This window comes from Eleutherodactylus coqui, chromosome 6 (assembly GCF_035609145.1).
Source record: "Eleutherodactylus coqui strain aEleCoq1 chromosome 6, aEleCoq1.hap1, whole genome shotgun sequence".
NCBI lineage: Eukaryota > Metazoa > Chordata > Amphibia > Anura > Eleutherodactylidae > Eleutherodactylus > Eleutherodactylus coqui.
This window is the reverse complement of record NC_089842.1, coordinates 42749242-42769112: the sequence shown is the minus strand read 5'-3', so window position 1 is coordinate 42769112 and position 19871 is coordinate 42749242. Positions and strand designations below refer to the sequence as shown.

General features: G+C 48.1%; 1 protein-coding gene across 1 annotated transcript; it reads left to right on the top strand.

Annotated features, from left to right (window-relative positions):
• Positions 1 to 3172: 3172 nt before the first annotated feature.
• LOC136633530 (nicotinamide N-methyltransferase-like) lies at positions 3173 to 18023 on the top strand. Its single transcript, XM_066609291.1, has 4 exons — positions 3173 to 3182; positions 3835 to 3906; positions 15868 to 16075; positions 17255 to 18023. Exons 1-4 carry the CDS (start codon positions 3173 to 3175, stop codon positions 17682 to 17684), a joined length of 720 nt encoding a protein of 239 aa, XP_066465388.1. The 3' UTR covers positions 17685 to 18023.
• Positions 18024 to 19871: the final 1848 nt, after the last annotated feature.

The window sequence follows — 19871 nt, the reverse complement described above, 5'->3', positions numbered from 1 at the left end:
CTGTAGAAGTGACATCATATCCTAGAGGTGAGCTGCTGTATCTGAGCTATAAACATTATTTCTTTTTCAGGTCAAATTCCAGGTTTTACTATGGAGCCGCATTAGTTCTTTGTAGTGAGCTGCCAGAACAAGACACAGAGGAAGCACTCAGCCTAGCGGGCACCTCACCTAAGCTGCCACAAGCAAGATTGGGATGGGCATGGTGAGGGGACGAGTGTTAAGTTTACTTGTGTCCTTCCTTGTTCTGCCTGGTCGGGAAGGGAGAAGAGGGATTCTGGGAGATATCAAAGTCATCAGTACTGTGAGGGGGTCACCAAGGGGCACAATAACTGTGAGAAGGGGCGCTATTACTGTGAATTAGTTACTAACGGGTACCATTATTATGAAGGGACACAGCGGACGTGGCTTAGCATAAAAGTGGTTTGCAGTGCTGTGCTATACTTGCCATAGGACTTCTCCTTCTTTTCATTGTTCAAAAGTTGAAAGTTGTTGTTACTGTTCCCTCGAAGCACCTGAATGACGAATGAACTCAGCAGGTCACCTCATTGTAATTGATACCTTCAACTTTAGACTTTTCCCTAAAATCACAGTTGTCAGATGATACAGATCACATATTTATCTTATCTCATGATTAGAGATGAGCGAGCATACTCGTCCGAGCTTGATGCTCGTTCGAGTATTAGGGTGCTCGAGATGCTCGTTACTCGAGACGAGCACCACGCGATACTCGTCTCGATTAAACGAGCACTGACCATTGAATTCAATGGAGCTGGCAATACAGCTGGCTCCATTGAAAGCAATGGCCTGCCGGCGAGCGCGGGATGAATTGTCGGGAAGGGCTTAAATATATAAGCCCTTCCTTGCAATTCATCCAGAAATGTGTAAAAAAAATATATATATATACTCACCTTGTCCCGGCAGAACGATGTTAGCCCATTGAATTCAATGGAGCCGGCAATACAGCCGGCTCCATTAAAGGCAATGGGCTGCCGGCGATCGCGGGATGAATTGTCGGGAAGGGGTTAAATATATAAGCCCTTCCTTGCAATTCATCCAGAAATGTGTAAAAATAAAAAATATATATATACTCACCTGGTCCCGGCAGACGGAGTTCAGCGCGGCCAGCAGCAGTCCTCCTGAACTGCTCTGAACAGCTGTGAGTAGTATTCAGCAGCCGGGGATTTAGAGTCCCCGCCTGCTGAATGAGCTGCCTCTAATTGGTCACAGCCTGACCAATCAGAGGCAGATTCCACTCACACACCCATTCATGAATTTATGAATGGGTGAGTGACTGCTGCCTCTCATCTGATTGGTCCCGCTGAGCCAATCAGAGGCAGCAGTCACACACCCATTCATAAATTCATGAATGGGTGTGTGAGTGGAATCTGCCTCTGATTGGTCAGGCTGTGACCAATTAGAGGCAGCTCATTCAGCAGGCGGGGACTCTAAATCCCCGGCTGCTGAATACTACTCACAGCTGTTCAGAGCAGTTTAGGAGGACTGCCGCTGGCCGCTCTGAACTCCGTCTGCCGGGACCAGGTGAGTATATATATATTTTTTATTTTTACACATTTCTGGATGAATTGCAGGGAAGGGCTTATATATTTAAGCCCTTCCCGACAATTCATCCCGCGATCGCTGGCAGCCCATTGCTTTTAATGGAGCCAGCTGTATTGCCGGCTCCATTGAATTCAATGGGCTAACATCGTTCTGCCGGGACAAGGTGAGTATATATTTTTTTAATTTTTACACATTTCCGGATGAATTGCAGGGAAGGGCTTATATATTTAAGCCCTTCCCGACAATTCATCCCACGATCGCCGGCAGCCCATTGCTTTCAATGGAGCCAGCTGTATTGCCGGCTCCATTGAATTCAATGGGCTAACATCGTTCTTCTCTGCCACAGCTGTTACAGCTGTGGCAGAGGAGAACGATCTTTATGCTGACAGTGTGTGTGTGTGGGGGGGGGGGGTCTCACTCTCGCCACTATTGTGGCTTAATAGTGGGACCTGGGAACTTGAGATGCAGCCCAACATGTAGCCCCTCGCCTGCCCTATCCGTTTCTGTGTCGTTCCCATCACTTTCTTGAATTTCCCAGGTTTTCACAAATGAAAACCTTTGCGAGCATCGGCGATATACAAAAATGCTCGAGTCGCCCATTGACTTCAATGGGGTTCGTTATTCGAAACGAACTCTCGAGCATCACTGAAAGTTCGACTCGAGTAATGAGCACCTGAGCATTTTGGTGCTCGCTCATCTCTACTCATGATCAATGCAAAAAAACATCACCTAGCAGCTTCAGTTAGCACATGGTAACAGCACTCAAATACTAGTCTTTTATCAGAAAAATACATAACTGTAATGCATATACCAGCTACATCAGAAACACAAGGTTACTAGTATATAGTTTGATCAAAATATATATGCCCATCCACCAATCTCCAGATAACCACGCATTCGGTTGGGTGCTAACACTAATAAGAGAGGGTTAGCTGCCAGAAATAAGAGGAACGCAGGAATAAAGTTCCTTAGTCTACCAGCCCATTCACAAGGACATAATTGCACGCACATTTTTTACATGCATAATACGCATTGAATAGATTTAATTTCAATGGGTGAACCACATGGCTGTATTTTTCATGGCCGTTTTTTCTAGAATGCAGCATGGCCTATTTTTTGCGCATTTACTGAATAGTTGTGAAACACTAATAACATACGGATGTAATGCCATCTGAAACACGTCCGTAATATGCATCCATATTACTAATATGTTACAATACGCTCACTAGAGATGAGCGAACACGTTCGGCTCCGCCCCTTTTTCGCCCGAACACCGAACTTTGCGAACACTTCAGTGTTCGGGCGAAAAAGTTCGGGGGCCGCCGTGGCAGCGCGGGGGGGTGCGGCGGGGAGTGGGGGGGAGAGGGAGAGAGAGAGGGCTCCCCCCTGTTCCCCGCTACTGCCGCCCGCGCCGCCGCGCATCTCCCCGCCCCCCGGCGGCACCCGGACACTTACGCGCGAACACTGCAGTGTTCGGCAAAGCCGGTGTCCGGGTGCGGATGTGTCCGTAACGGACACGTTCGCTCATCCCTAACGCTCACCTAAAACCGTCCAAATGGTTTGGATTTTGATGCAAATTCTCCAATTGTAGAAATGTTACACCAATTCCGCTATGTGTGAAGGTACCCCATACCTCCCAGCGTTTGAACAGCAAAAGGAGACATACAGTGGCGAGTGTATTGTACCCTGGCAAATTTTTGTGACATGTCACATCTCTTTTATGCTAAGCCATGCCCCTCTGTAGCCCATAATACTGCCCTTCAGTGAACCACTGACACGAGAATAGGACTTGCAATGTGCGGTGTCTTGCACATTGCACAACACATGGACGGGGTGTTTGTGTGCTTTATAATGCTAGTGATGCCAGAGAATGTCGGGCCCAATTCGCTATTGGCCATGTAAATATGGCCTTAGTGATGTGGCCCCAGTATCTATAGTGACCCCATTAGTGGCCGCAGTAGTAAGTGTCCCCATTAGCAGCCCAACTGTAATAGTGCCCCTGTTTGCAACCCCAGTAGTAATAGAGCCCCCATTAGCGGCTGTAGTAGTAATAGTTCCCTCGTTAGTGTCAGGTTGTGCTCCTGGGACCTGCAGTTCTATGGGTTTCCAGGAGCACACTGTCATAGGGGAATGATGTTTGAGCTAGTTGGGTGTGGTGTTCTCCAGTCAGCCATTCACCAGCGGTCTGCTGCACATAAATATCAGCCCCTCTGGCTAGAGGGTCCTGGTTTCTTCATTTCTCTTGTGTTTGCATCCATGCATGTTGTTCTGTAGGTGTGAACACTGAGGTGTTCTGTGTGTCTGTGCAGGTGGCCGGACATAAGGTGAACAGTCCTGTTCAGTCTGGTATGCATTCCTTTCTGTTGGTGTGAACTGTGTCCTGTTTGGCTTGGATCATTTTCCATGTAGGGTGAGCCAGGTCCTTGCGTTGCATTGTGGGGCCGTCCCTATTGGGACATTCACCTCACTTGCAGGCAGGACTCATGGGGTAGTTGTCTTGTTAGAGTAGAGACCCATGAGACAACGAGGACCCTTGTCAGCGGGTTTGTGGGCTTAAATATATTGACGAAATTACGAACCAATACCTTGTACCATAGCAATTCCATTAGTTTATGCTTGCAGGTATGCTAGGTGAGTGTTTTAGGTGTTTGTCGATCGTTGAGTCATATCTGCTTGTGAGTCGAGTTTGCAGTTCACTAGTACACGTATGAAGGAGACATGACAGTCAGCAGTCCTAGACACCCCATCTTCTCCGCTGCCTCTCTGCTCCACTTGCCTTTTCTCTGAATCCTGTTGACCTCCACTGGCCTCAGTCCCGACAGCCGGTCACATGCTTGACAGCCCCTGACTGCTGCAGCCAATCACTGGCCTCAGTCGTGCTAATGCTGAGGCTAGGGATTGCAGTAGCACGTGACTAGCTGCAGGGAGGACAGCAGGACGGAACGGCAAGTAAACTGGAGAGACAGCAAAAAAGAAGAAAATGGAGTGATGTAGAATGTATTCAAGACTGATCCCTGTCATATCAGCAGTTAAGGTGCATTCACAAAGGCGTGTATTTCAGTCCATGAATATGCAACGAAATATGCTGTCACCCTATGTTTTTCTACCTTCGGCAGTCCTAAATGCACAGCGTTTTACATATGTAAAAAAAAAAAAGGCACAAAATCCCATTGACTTCATGCCTCAATACACAGAAAACATGCAGATTTCAATTGGCTACTACGGTGCATAATACGCATCAAGTTAGGCATGTCGGGTTTTTTTTCACGCGACCATCGTAGCTATGAATGAACCCTTTGAAATCAATGAGCCCCAGTCACTGCATATTATGCGTGCAATTGCTGTGTATTTATGCTTGTGTGCAAAAAGCCCTTAGGCCGGTCTCACACAGGCGTTAGCAAAAACATTGTGTTTTTAAACACTTTTCAGCATTTTGGGACGGCGTTTTCAAATGTGTTTAACAGCGTTTTTAAGGCACTCCATCACTGCAATGGGTGATGTGGTGCGTTAAAAATCACTGCAACGTACTAAAATAGAACAGAAGCTCTTCTGAGAAGCCCCATTGAAATCAATAAATGCTCAGTACAGCGTTTCAACCGCCCGCTAAAAAGCTGTAAAAAATGCCTCTGTGAGAGTGGCCTCAGTGATACCAGGGTGTTGTACCTAAAAATCTCCAGCAGGTAGCAGTATATACCCAGTTATGTTGGTTTTAGAGAGTGTTCATCTATAATTGTATCTTCTAATGCTGACTGCTATCCGATCCCTGGTCTGAAGAATTCAACTTCACTGCTATTAGGACCCGTCCACACTGGCACTTTCATGTATGTTTCTAAAAACAAAGATGTAAAAATACATACATTTTAAGGATATGATTAACCTTTTTTAACTATAACCTAACTATACTATTTAATATACCACATAATCTACTGAAAAACCTTTTAAAAATTCTAAGTGGAGTGAAATGAAAAAGAAATGAAATTCCATCATCTTTACGTGCATCTTGTTTCTACGGTGTACACACTGCAACAAAAATAACATGCTAACTTTATTCTGTAGGTCAGTACGAATACTACAATACCAAATTTATATCTTTTTTTTTCTGTACTACTTTTATTTTTTTTCAAATATATTTCATTTTTTTAAATTATTTTCTGTCGCCATCTTTTGACAGCCATAACTTTTTATATTTTTTCGTTGCCATAGTTGTGCGAGGGCTCATTTTTTGTGCGACGTCCTGTAGTTTCTATGGGTACCATTTTGGAGTACATGTGACTTTTTGATCGCTTTTTATTACATTTTTTCTTAGAGACCCAAAAAAAAAGCAATTCTGGCGGGGGGGGTTTTATGACGTTCACCGTGCAGGGTAAATAATGCATTATTTTGACAGATCAGACTTTTACGGACATAGCAATACCAAATTTGTTTTTTTGTTTTTTTATGTATTATAAATATGGCAAAAGGTTTTTTTTAACTTCTATTACCTTTTATTTATTTTTAATAAATAGTAATACTTTTTTAAACTTACTTCATTTTTAATCCCCATAGGGGAGAAGAACTTGCAATGCTTTGATCGCTCCTACAGTATAATGTAATGCCATAGAATTACATAATATCACGATCTGACAGGCATTCTATCAAGCCATGCCAGTGGCATTCTGCAGTGGTAGTCCTGCGAGCTTTCAGATGGCCCCCCGGCTGTCCATGATAACCATTCGGCAACCCACGATCTCATTGCAGGGCACCGTATGGGATAATCGAACATCGGTCGTGGCATTTAAATGCCGCTGTCAGAATTGATGGCAACCTTTAAAGGGTTAACAGTTCCAATGAGCGGTGCAGCTTATCGGAGCTGTTGCGGACACGTGTCGGCTGTAAGAAACAGCTGGCACCTGTGTTGTATGACACAGGATCCACCCTCGATCCCCTTTTATACATACCCGGAAGCTGCAGGTCATAACTGTACATCCTGTAGCTTAAAGAAGTTAAAATCGACTCACACAACCTCCTATATAGAGGGGGCTGGCTGCTTGGTGTATACTCCTGCACAGAGTAGATACAAAGTGGCAGACCATTCTGATACATGTGGTGCACCATACAAACAAGCAACCTATTAATGACGCCCTGCACATTAAAAAGTGAACCACATTGGTACTACCTCCCTGGGTGTTTAAAGCAGCACTGCATGTGAATAATACATAATAAATGTGAGGGTATTAGTTGGATTTTGGCCAAAATACTTGAGCTCACAAGCCAATCGTCAAGGTGTTTTGTGAGTCCCTACACTAATATAAATGTATCACAGAAAGGGAAATCTAAAAACAAACAATCACTGAAAACCGCCATATACATAAGGCTGGATTAGACACAACGATTATCGCTCAAAAAATCTTTTGAGCGATTTTTGTGTGATTATTAGAGATGAGCGAGCACCAAAAGGCTCGGGTGCTCGTTACTCGGGACGAAATTTTCGCGATGCTCGAGGGTTCGTTTCAAATAACGAACCCCATTGAAGTCAATGGGCGACCCGAGCATTTTTGTATATCGCCGATGCTCGCTAAGGTTTCCATTTGTGAAAATCTGGGCAATTCAAGAAAGTGATGGGAACGACACAGAAACGGATAGGGCAGGCGAGGGGCTACATGTTGGGCTGCATCTCAAGTTCCCAGGTCCCACTATTAAGCCACAATAGCGGCAAGAGTGCCCCCCCTCCCAACAATTTTTACTTCTGAAAAGCCCTCATTAGCAATGCATACCTTAGCTAAGCACCACACTACCTCCAACAAAGTACAATCACTGTCTGCATGACACTCCGCTGCCACTTCTCCTGGGTTACATGCTGCCCAACCCCCCGCACGACCCAGTGTCCACAGCGCACACCAAATTGTCCATGCGCAGCCTTCAGCTGCCCTCATGCCACACCACCCTCATGTCTATTTATAAGTGCGTCTGCCATGAGGAGGAACTGCAGGCACACACTGCAGAGGGTTGGCACGGCTAGGCAGCGACCCTCTTTAAAAGGGGCGGGGCGATAGCCCACAATGCTGTACAGAAGCAATGAGAAATCCAATCCTGTGCCACCTCCATCTGGAGCTGCACACATGGGCATAGCAATGGGGAACCTATGTTCCACACACTATTCATTCTGTCAAGGTGTCTGCATGCCCCAGTCAGACCGCGGTTTTTTATAAATAGTCACAGGCAGGTACAACTCCGCAATGGGAATTCCGTGTGCACCCACAGCATGGGTGGCTCCCTAGAACCCACTGGCTGTACATAAATGTATCCCATTGCAGTGCCCTGGACAGCAGAGCTAACGTCAGATTAAATGCAGGTGGGCTTCGGCCCACACTGCATGCCCCAACCTGACCGGGGTTTTTAATTCATAGACACAGGCAGGTACAACTCCCTATTGTGAAGTCCCTGTGGATCCACGGCATGGGTGGCTCTCTGGAACCCACCGGCGGTACATAAATATATCCCATTGCAGTGCCCAGCACAGCTGAGGTAATGTCATGTTTAATGCAGGTGGGCTTTGGCCCACACTGCATGCCCCAGTCAGACTGGGGTTCTTTAGAAGTGGACACATGCAGTTACAACTCCGTGTGGACCGACAGCATGGGTGGGTGCCAGGAAGCCACCGGCGGTACATAAATATATCCCATTGCAGTGCCCAGCACAGCTGAGGTAATGTCATGTTTAATGCAGGTGGGCTTCAGGCCACACTGCATGCCCCAGTCAGACTGGGGTTTTTTATAAATAGTCACAGGCAGGTACAACTCCGTGTGGACCGACAGCATGGGTGGGTGCCAGGAAGCCACCGGCGGTACATAAATATATCCCATTGCAGTGCCCAGCACAGCTGATGTAACGTCAGCTTTAATGCAGGTGGGCAAAAAATTAATTGGATTACACTGTAGGCGAGGGCCCCAAAAAATTGGTGTACCAACAGTACTAATGTACCTCAGAAAAATTGCCCATGCCCAACCAAGAGGGCAGGTGAAACCCATTAATCGCTTTGGTTAATGTGACTTAATTTGTAACTAGGCCTGGAGGCAGCCCAGTTAAAATAAAAATTGGTTCAGGTGAAAGTTTCAACGCTTTAATGAGCATTGAAACGTATAAAAATTGTTTACAAAAATTATATGACTGAGCCTTGTGGGCCTAAGAAAAATTGCCCGTTCGGCGTGATTACGTGAGGTTTCAGGAGGAGGAGCAGGAGGAGGAGGATGAATATAATACACAGATTGATGAAGCTAAAAGGTCCCCGTTTTTGATGGGGATACAGAACGATGCTTCCATCCGCGGGTGCAGCCTACGTATTGTTTAGGTATCGCTGCTGTCCGCTGGTGGAGAAGAAAAGTCTGGGGAAATCCAGGCTTTGTTCATCTTTATGAGTGTAAGTCTGTCGGCACTGTCGGTTGACAGGCGGGTACGCTTATCCGTGATGATTCCCCCAGCCGCACTAAACACCCTCTCTGACAAGACGCTAGCCGCAGGACAAGCAAGCACCTCCAGGGCATACAGCACAAGTTCAGGCCACGTGTCCAGCTTCGACACCCAGTAGTTGTAGGGGGCAGAGGCGTCACGGACCACGGTCGTGCGATCGGCTACGTACTCCCTCACCATCCTTTTACAGTGCTCCCGCGGACTCAGCCTTGACTGGGGAGCGGTGACACAGTCTTGCTGGGGAGCCAGAAAGCTGTCAAAGGCCTTAGAGAGTGTTCCCCTGCCTGTGCTGTACATACTGCCTGATCTCCGCGCCTCCCCTGCTACCTGGCCCTCGGAACTGCGCCTTCTGCCACTAGCGCTGTCGGATGGGAATTTTACCATCAGCTTCTCCGCCAGGGTCCTGTGGTATAGCATCACTCTCGAACCCCTTTCCTCTTTTGGTATGAGAGTGGAAAGGTTCTCCTTATACCGCGGGGCGAGCAGTGTGTACACCCAGTAATCCGTAGTGGCCAGAATGCGTGTAACGCGAGGGTCACGAGAAAGGCATCCTAACATGAAGTCAGCCATGTGTGCCAGGGTACCTGTACGCAACACATTGCTGTCCTCACTAGGAAGATCACTTTCAGGATCCTCCTCCTCCTCCTCAGGCCATACACGCTGAAAGGATGACAGGCAAGCAGCATGGGTACCCTCTGCAGTGGGCCAAGCTGTCTCTTCCCCCTCCTCCTCATGCTCCTCTACCTACTCCTCCTCCTCAACGCGCTGAGATATAGACAGGAGGGTGCTCTGACTATCCAGCGACATACTGTCTTCCCCCACCTCTGTTTCCGAGCGCAAAGCGTATGCCTTTATGCTTTGCAGGGAACTTCTCAAGAGGCATAGCAGAGGAATGGTGACGCTAATGATTGCAGCATCGCCGCTCACCATCTGGGTAGACTCCTCAAAGTTTCCAAGGACCTGGCAGATGTCTGCCAACCAGGCCCACTCTTCTGTAAAGAATTGAGGAGGCTGACTCCCACTGCGCCGCCCATGTTGGAGTTGGTATTCCACTATAGCTCTACGCTGCTCATAGAGCCTGGCCAACATGTGGAGCACAGAGTTCCACCGTGTGGGCACGTTGCACAGCAGTCGGTGCACTGGCAGATTAAACCGATGTTGCAGGGTGCGCAGGGTGGCAGCGTCCGTGTGGGACTTGCAGAAATGTGCGCAGAGCCGACGCACCTTTCCGAGCAGGTCTGACAAGCGTGGGTAGCTTTTCAGAAAGCGCTGAACCACCAAATTAAAGACGTGGGCCAGGCATGGCACGTGCGTGAGGCTGCCGAGCTGCAGAGCCGCCACCAGGTTACGGCCGTTGTCACACACGACCATGCCCGGTTGGAGGCTCAGCGGCGCAAGCCAGCGGTCGGTCTGCTCTGTCAGACCCTGCAGCAGTTCGTGGGCCGTGTGCCTCTTCTCTCCTAAGCTGAGTAGTTTCAGCACGGCCTGCTGACGCTTGGCCACCGCTGTGCAGCCACGCCGCGCGACACCGACTGCTGGCGACGTGCTGCTGCTGACACATCTTGCTTGCGAGACAGAGGTTGCGTAGGAGGAGGAGGAGGAGGGTGGTTTAGTGGAGGAAGCATACACCACCGCAGATACCACCACCGAGCTGGGGCCCGCAATTCTGGGGGTGGGTAGGACGTGAGCGGTCCCAGGCTCTGACTCTGTCCCAGCCTCCACTAAATTCACCCAATGTGCCGTCAGGGAGATATAGTGGCCCTGCCCGCCTGTGCTTGTCCACGTGTCCGTTGTTAAGTGGACCTTGGCAGTAACCGCGTTGGTGAGGGCGCGTACAATGTTGCGGGAGACGTGGTCGTGCAGGGCTGGGACGGCACATCGGGAAAAGTAGTGGCGACTGGGAACCGAGTAGCTCGGGGCCGCCACCGCCATCATGTATTTGAAAGCCTCCGTTTCCACAAGCCTATACGGCAGCATCTCCAGGCTGATCAATTTGGCTATGTGCACGTTTAACGCTTGAGCGTGTGGGTGCGTGGCGGCGTACTTGCGCTTGCGCTCAAACACTCGCGCTGGCGACGGCTGGACGGTGCGCTGAGAGACATTGGTGGATGGGGCCGAGGACAGCGGAGGTGAGGGTGTGGGTGCAGGCCAGGAGACGGTAGTGCCTGTGTCCTGACAGGGGGGTTGGATCTCAGTGGCAGGTTGGGGCACAGGGGGAGAGGCAGTGGTGCAAATCGGAGGCGGTGAACGGCCTTCGTCCCACCTTGTGGGGTGCTTGGCCATCATATGTCTGCGCATGCTGGTGGTGGTGAGGCTGGTGGTGGTGGCTCCCCGGCTGATCTTGGCGCGACAAAGGTTGCACACCACTGTTCGTCGGTCGTCTGCACTCTCAGTGAAAAACTGCCAGACCTTTGAGCACCTCAGCCTCTGCAGGGTGGCATGGCGCGAGGGGGCGCTTTGGGAAACAGTTGGTGGATTATTCGGTCTGGCCCTGTCTCTACCCCTGGCCACCGCACTGCCTCTTCCAACCTGCCTTGCTGCTGCACTTGCCTCCCCCTCTGAAGACCTGTCCTCAGTAGGCGTAGCAAACCAGGTGGGGTCAGTCACCTCATCGTCCTGCTGCTCTTCCTCCGAATCCTCTGTGCGCTCCTCCCTCGGACTTACTCCAATTACTACTACCTGAGTGATAGACAACTGTGTCTCATCGTCATCGTCCTCCTCACCCACTGAAAGCTCTTGAGACAGTTGCCGGAAGTCCCCAGCCTCATCCCCCAGACCCCGGGAACTTTCCAAAGGTTGGGCATCGGTCACGACAAACTCCTCCGGTGGGAGAGGAACCATTGCTGGCCATTCTGGGCAGGGGCCCGGGAACAGTTCCTGGGAGTCTGCCTGCTCCTCAGAATGTGTCATTGTAATGGAGTGAGGAGGCTGGGAGGAAGGAGGAGCAGCAGCCAGAGGATTCAGAGTTGCAGCAGTGGACGGCGCAGAACTCTGGGTGGTCGATAGATTGCTGGATGCACTTTCTGCCATCCACGACAGGACCTGCTCACACTGCTCATTTTCTAATAAAGGTCTACCGCGTGGACCCATTAATTGTGAGATGAATGTGGGGACGCCAGAAACGTGCCTCTCTCCTAATCCCGCAGCAGTCGGCTGCGATACACCTGGATCAGGAGCTCGGCCTGTGCCCACACCCTGACTTGGGCCTCCGCGTCCTCGCCCGCGTCCACGTCCTCTATATGAGCAGAAAATAGAGATGGAGGGGAGCTGCTACCGTTAAAAATTTCCTTCTTCATTGAATAAAATAAAGCATACAGCTCACAAGTGCACGCTGAACGCGTTTCGGCAAAAGCCTTTGTCAACAGCTGTTGACAAAGGCTTTTGCCGAAACGCGTTCAGCGTGCACTTGTGAGCTGTATGCTTTATTTTATTCAATAAAGAAGGAAATTTTTAACGGTAGCAGCTCCCCTCCATCTCTATTTTCTGCTCATATGGAATTTGGCCGTTTGCCGTCGGCTACTTGAGGATGGAGCTCCTGTTGGATCCCAGATCTTCCTGCAACATTGAAAGTTACTGCTGGTGAGGTGAGCCCACATCTTTCTTTTTTGGCTTGTCCACGTCCTCTAGGCCTACCCCTACCCCTCAGCATGCTGTATTACCAGTAGTGCAGAAACAGAACGCTGTAATTAAATGTGCCGCTTATTGGCCTGTGGTTGGAGGCTGACTTCCCTTACGGAACGCACAGCAGAGCCAGGAAACAATTTTGCGCACGCCTGTAGTGAGACGTAGGTGCGTATGACTGAGCTAGTGGAATTCACAGCGCAGAAGCAGTCAAGTGGCCAAAGGCCAGTAGTAGGCCTTAAGTATTTTGCTTTTATTTTTTTAAAATGCTGAGCTGATACAGCAGACAGATACTGTAGGCAGCGTATAATATTATGTATACTGTTTCCCTCTGGCGGGATGACGGCGATCATGTAACAGAGACAGCAGATCCAGGAAACAATTTTGCGCAAGCCTGCTGTAACGCTTAGCTGCGTATTAATTAGGACTACAAGCCCCAGCAGATAGATGCTGTAGGCAGCGTATAACATTATGTATACTCTTTCCCTCTGGCGGGATGACGGCGATCATGTAACAGAGACAGCAGATCCAGGAAACAATTTTGCGCAAGCCTGCTGTAATGCTTAGCTGCATATTAATTAGGACTACAACCCCCAGCAGATAGATACTGTAGGCAGCGTATAATATTATGTATACTGTTTCCCTCTGGCGGGATGACGGCGATCATGTAACAGAGACAGCAGATCCAGGAAACAATTTTGCACAAGCCTGCTGTAACGCTTAGCTGCGTATTAATTAGGACTACAACCCCCAGCAGATAGATACTGTAGGCAGCGTATAATATTATGTATACTGTTTCCCTCTGGCGGGATGACGGTGCTGATGTAACAGAGACAGCAGATCCAGGAAACAATTTTGCGCAAGCCTGCTGTAACACTTAGCTGCGTATTAATTAGGACTACAACCCCCAGCAGATAGATAGTGTAGGCAGCGTATAATATTATGTATACTGTTTCCCTCTGGCGGGATGACGGCGATCAATTTTTTGGAAAAAGCCCACTGCGTATATAGCCTGAATATCTCTTTCCCTGCCTCACCAGTACTGCCCCTATACTCTGTACAATGACTGCAGACTGCGGACGCAATGCTCTGTACGGCCGATATACAAAAAAAAAAAATTGTGCAACACTGCTAAAAGTAGCCTCAACAGTACTGCACACGGTCAGATGTGGCCCTAAGAAGGACCGTTGGGGTTCTTGAAGCCTAAAATAACTCCTAACGCTCTCCCTATAGCAGCAGCACCAGCAGCAGCACTTTCCCTGAACAATGTCAGAATGCATCTGTGGCGAGCCGCGGGCGGGGCAGATTTAAATACTCGGGTGACACCTGATCTCGCCAGCCACTCACTGCAGGGGGGTGGTATAGGGCTTGAACGTCGCAGGGGGAAGTTGTAATGCCTTCCCTGTCTTTCTATTGGCCAGAAAAGCGCGCTAACGTCTCAGAGATGAAAGTGAAAGTAACTCGAACATCGCGTGGTGCTCGCCTCTAGTAACGAGCATCTCGAACACGCTAATACTCGAACGAGTATCAAGCTCGGACGAGTACGTTCGCTCATCTCTAATCCTAACTAACGGACGGCCACACAGGAAAAGCCTGTGGTGTGAACGGGTACCTGATTTAGAAAACTGTGGTAGCAGACTCTTTCTCTGTTTTCTGAGACTCACTCCTCTCACATCCACTCTCCAGATGCTACGGGATGTCGCTCTTCCTCTTCCATCTTCACCTACATGGAAGCTAAAGGTGCTTCCATGCAGCTCTGTGTTAGCACTCTCTCCTCCTGAAGATGGACTCTTTCTTGTTCTCAATTTCTCTCTTTTATAACCTCACTTTTACCACATAACACGATAGAATAGATACATTCAGCACACAGAGCTGACAGGCTATAATTTTATAACAGTTAACTCTTCAGACGCTGCAGCTGTGCAACACACATGCAGAAAATGACAAGACAGCTTTGCACAGTGCACCCACATAAGACAATACATGTATGACATTTATGGAGGGGACCAGGATTGTGTTCTGGTCTACTACACCTCCATCAACTTGCCAGGGCTCTCCTCCCTGGACAACCAGTGACTGCAGTAGGTGAACTTCTATTAGAAGTCTGACATAGTCTAAAACACATCTCCTGTCTCATCTGAGGCTCTAGCTGCAGCTTTGTCTCTTCTCTATACTTTACACCTCAGCTTTGTCCCAATAGGACAGCGGTACATGTTTAATGGGGTTGTCCGGTGCCAGACAATTTTTGAAGTATAGGCTCAAATGTGTTAAAATAACGATAGCAGGGGTACTTACCTGTTCTCTGCCCCGGTGATCCAACGCTGCAGCTCCCACAGTCCTCCCGATCTTTGTTGTGGAACAGATACCACCTGATCAGTGCAGCCTATCATAGTCTGCAGCAGTCAGGTGCCGTTCTCTTGGCATCATGGCTCCCAGCATTTGAGTGATGATGCCATGGGAATGGCAGTTGCCTCTAATTGACTGCAGCAGTCAGGTGATATTAGTTCCAAAAACAAATACTGCAAGGATCGCAGGGCTGTGGCATCGTAATACCAGGATAGAGGACAGGTAAGGACTGCTGCTTTTGTTATTTTAACACATTTGAATCTATACTTAAACATTTGTCTGGCAATTGGACAACCCCTTTAACTGAGTAGTCTAAAGCAGTTTGGGATGGACTGAAATCTACCTCCCGCTTCATCAGTAACTCACGCTGCAGCTTTATCCCCCTCCATATTTTGCACTGCAGCTTTGTCCCGCCCCTCTATGATTTACACTGTAGCTTTGTCCCCCCCCTCTATGATTTACACTGCAGCTTTGTCCCCCCCCTCTATGATTTACACTGTAGCTTTGTCCCCCCCTCTATGATTTACACTGTAGCTTTGTCCCCCCCCTCTATGATTTACACTGCAGCTTTGTCCCCCATCTATGATTTACACTGCAGCTTTGTCCCCCCCTCTATGATTTGCACTGCAGCTTTGCCCCCCCCCCCCCTCTATGATTTACAATGCAGCATTGCTTGTTCACATTGATAGTTATTATTACACACAAGCTTAGTGGAAAGCCAGCGAGCTTGCTGGGCAATGTAGTAGCCTGCAGCATTAGAAATATAAACAACACATTAGTACATACCAAGGTATTACTTTCAGGGTAACAGGGTAGCTATAGCAGGTATATTATAGATTATGTGACATATTTATATGGAAATACCCCTTAACTATGTGACATCTTCTGTTCCAGACAGCATTGGCGGAGGCTCTGTGATTGAGTTTGCTACGGGTCTAGGCATTCCCCACCTCTTAGTACTGCTAGACACCTGCCAGGACATCACTGTGTTGAATGCCAATGCACATAACGCTGCAGAACTGGAGAAGTGGAGACAGAACCAGCCGGATGCTTTGGATTTCTCCCATGCGATGCAGAAAGTTTGTGATCTCATCGGCAGCAGGTGAGGAATGATAGATTGTTATTGGACTGAAAAAGAGGATCTTAGTGATGTCACTGACTCTCCCTGGCAGGCCCCGGTGGGCCACACTAGCCATTGATTCAGCAGGCGGCCATGTTTGCGCACCTGTGACTCTAAACAGAAAATATTGAGCTGCCACCTACCACTAGTGTCTACAACTCTGACTGCAGCCGCTGCAAGTAAGCTTTTCCACCCCGTCATAAGACTGACCTGTCACCTGACATTGGCTGCAGCACCAGGAGGGCACTCTGCGCAGATGTGCAGCCAGCGTTTGGACACTCTGTTAAGGTGGAGTTAACACTGGCTGTGCTTGTTGTGGGCGGCCATGCTAGATCCACCTGTTGACTAATCCTGTGCCACTACTACCTGGGCTAGAATGTGTCGATCTGCACTGTTCATTCCAAAGCAGTTCCTCCTCCTTGGCCTGCTCGGAACACTTCAATTTGCCTAGGCCTGGCTGCAGTCAAACCTGCTTACCTAGAGTTGATCGCCCCCTTTCCCGAGTCTGGTCCAACTTCAGTGAGACCTGGGTCTACTCACTCGAACTCCTTATACTTGCGCCGGCGCCACCCTGTGTGCTGTCTGCTGTGTTAGTCAGGTCTGGTGAGTTCTATAGACTGCAGACTGGGTTCTTTCACTGTGCCAGCACTAAACAGAACTTTGATTTGCGTCACCAGTGCCTGGGCAGTGTGGGCACACTGATCACTATCAGCGCTATTTAGTGGGCAGTTGGACTATTTAGTAGACTTCTGGGTGAATTTGTGAATTTTGTGATGCCAACTTTGTAGTATACCAAAGAGGGGGACAGCTTGGGTTATCACGTTGGCTTCTACTCTGGCTCCCGCCCAGCTATATAGCCATATAAAATGATGCTGGTTGTGTATTATTGATCTTATTGGGAGTGAAGCCGACACTTACACTTCCTCCCCGGACCACTGATGATGCAGCGGGCAGGACAATCAGCTGATTGGCAGGGATCCCAAACATGGGATTCCCACAGATCAAATAGTGATGAGCTATCCAGAAAAAATCCTGGAATACCCCCTTAATGATCATGTTACCCCTTACCGCATTATGGTGACAGAATTATATATATTCTATGCGACTGAATGGCTGATAGTCAAAGATTGTCCGCTGCATTACTTTGTATCTGTGTTTCAGAGAAAGAGCTCAGGAGCTGGAGAAGAAACTGAGAGAAAAAGTGAAGCACATCCTCCACTGCGACTTCACCAAAGAAAACATCACCGACCCACATGTGCTTCCGAAAGTCGATTGCATCCTCAGTGTTTGGGGTCTTGGCCCAGTCAGCAAAGACCAAGCTTCCTACACTGATAACACGAAGAAGTTGGCTTCACTGCTGAACGTCGGGGGAAAGATGGTGATGATTGGAGGGCTCAATGCAAGTCATTTCACAATTGGGGGCAGGAAATATCACACAGTGATGCGTGATGAAAAGATGGTGAGGATGGCGCTGTCAGCTGCAGGATGCTCTATAAAAAGCTTCCAGGTCGATGACAGTGAAATTCCAGATCACCACCTAGATAATACGCATACCTTCTTTGCTTTGGCTGTGAAAGAACATGAGGTCTAAAACTGCGATGACCTCTGAGCATGATTTTAAAGGGGTTGTCCAACTTCTAGCTGTCTTGGTGTAGGCAGCAGACAGCTCCATACATTGTGCAGTGACCAGGGCTGGTACAACAGGCTGAGTCCCATTCACTTGAATTCACTCAGTCTTTAATACCAACCTGGGCCTCTGCGTAACATATGCAGCTATCTGCTTCCTGCAGAAAAGCAGCTAGAAGTGCAACAACCTCTCCTTAAGCTTTTTCCGGAATGGTGAGGAGCTGTGTACTCGTACATGATGTCTCTGTGCTTATATAATAATTTAGTCTGTCATTCGGTCTATAATAAAATCGCTCTAGCTGTCTCTCATTTTCTCTTCTTTATAAATCATAAACTTTTAAACTACACATAATCTGCGTACCCAATTACTGAGGTGAAAGGAAACTAAATCCCCTGCAGCAGGGGCGTACCTAAAGGCTAAAGGGCCAGGGTGCAAAAGTTCAGCAGCCCCCCCCCCCCCCTCCATTTGTACCAGTACCTATACCTAAACTGTGCTAATTTGCATACATGATCTAGCCCCTTTCCTTGACTACATAAAAACCTGTTGGTAATGTCTTAGGCTGCTTTCACACGGGCGCAAAAGTTGCGCGGGATTTGTGCGTTGCAAGACGTACAAATCGCACATGAATATGACCCCATTCTTTTGAATACGATCATACACAGGAGTGATTGTTTTGTTTTTTCTCTGCATCGCACGAAAATATGATGATGTGATGCGAGCTGGTTTTAACACAACAACCCCTCACATCCGTGGGGACAGCAGATGTTGGCGAGTGTGATATGGGGCATAGCCTAAGGCCGGCTGTATACGGCTGGATTTGCATTGCCGAATATGGAGCGGGCGTCCGCCTACGGATTCTGCAGCATGTACCGCCCATAGCATGCTATGGAAAAGCGTTTTTTCCTCTACACGAGATCAATTGCGGTTTTCCGCTCAAGGAGGAAAAATCACGGCATGCTGTATTTTAGTGCAGATTCTGTACGGACGGCCTCCATTGAACTCAATGCAAGGCTTGCGACCCGCTGCCCTGACATTGCGGAAAAGTCGCGGGCACCCGCGTCATCTCCTAGCGACGGCGCTGGAAAGTCAGTGATTAAAAGAAAAAAACTGTACTGCGCGGGTCCGACGGCTCGCCATGTGGACCATCCATAGTACAGAAAAAAGAAATTACTGGTCCGCGTAGATGCCAGCCGGGCACAGGGTTGGATTCCACTGCGGGCTCACGCATGCAGAATCCGGCCCAGTTGTGTGCAGCCGGCCTAACACTGTGTTCATAGATTTTGTTGCATTTATGAACCACAATTAAAATCACATCCATAACTGCATGCACCATTATAAACCGCACGGGGATTCAAACAATACAGGCGGTCTTTAAACTGCATGCAGGTTTCTGATGCGTTTTTCAGTTGTGTGTAAAGTGTTCAAATATACAGTATATACCCAAGTTATACTAGCTGTACATATATAATTATATACAGTATATACCCAGGTTATACCAGCTGTACATATATAATTATATACAGTATATACACAGGTTATACCAGCTGTACATATATAATTATATCTATATATATAAAGCTGAAAGCCCTCACTGACTCACTCACTCACTCACTCACTCACTGACTGACTGACTGACTGACTCGCCAAAAGTTCTCCAACTTTCCGATGTCGTAGAAACATGAAATTTGGCGCAAGCATAGATTATCTCCAAAATAGGAAAAGAAATTGGGTCCCAACTCGATTATTCAATTCTAGCGCAAAAGAATTGGCGTCGAAATTTTACGTGCGGAATGTAATTTTCTCACTTTCCGGTGTCATAGAAACGGGAAATTTGGCACGAGCATTGGTTATGTCATAAGTAGGAAAAGCTAATGGGTCCCAACTCGATTATTCAATTCTATGCGCAAAAGAATTAGCGTCCAAATTTTACATACGGAATCTAATTTTCTCACTTTCTGGTGTCATAGAAACGGGAAATTTGGCACGAGCATTGATTATGTCATAAATAGGAAAAGCTAATGGGTCCCAACTCGATTATTCAATTCTAGCGCAAAAGAATTGGCGTCGAAATTTTATGTGCGGAATGTAATTTTTTCACTTTCCGTGTCATAGAAACAGGAAATTTGGCACGAGCATTGATTATGTCATAAA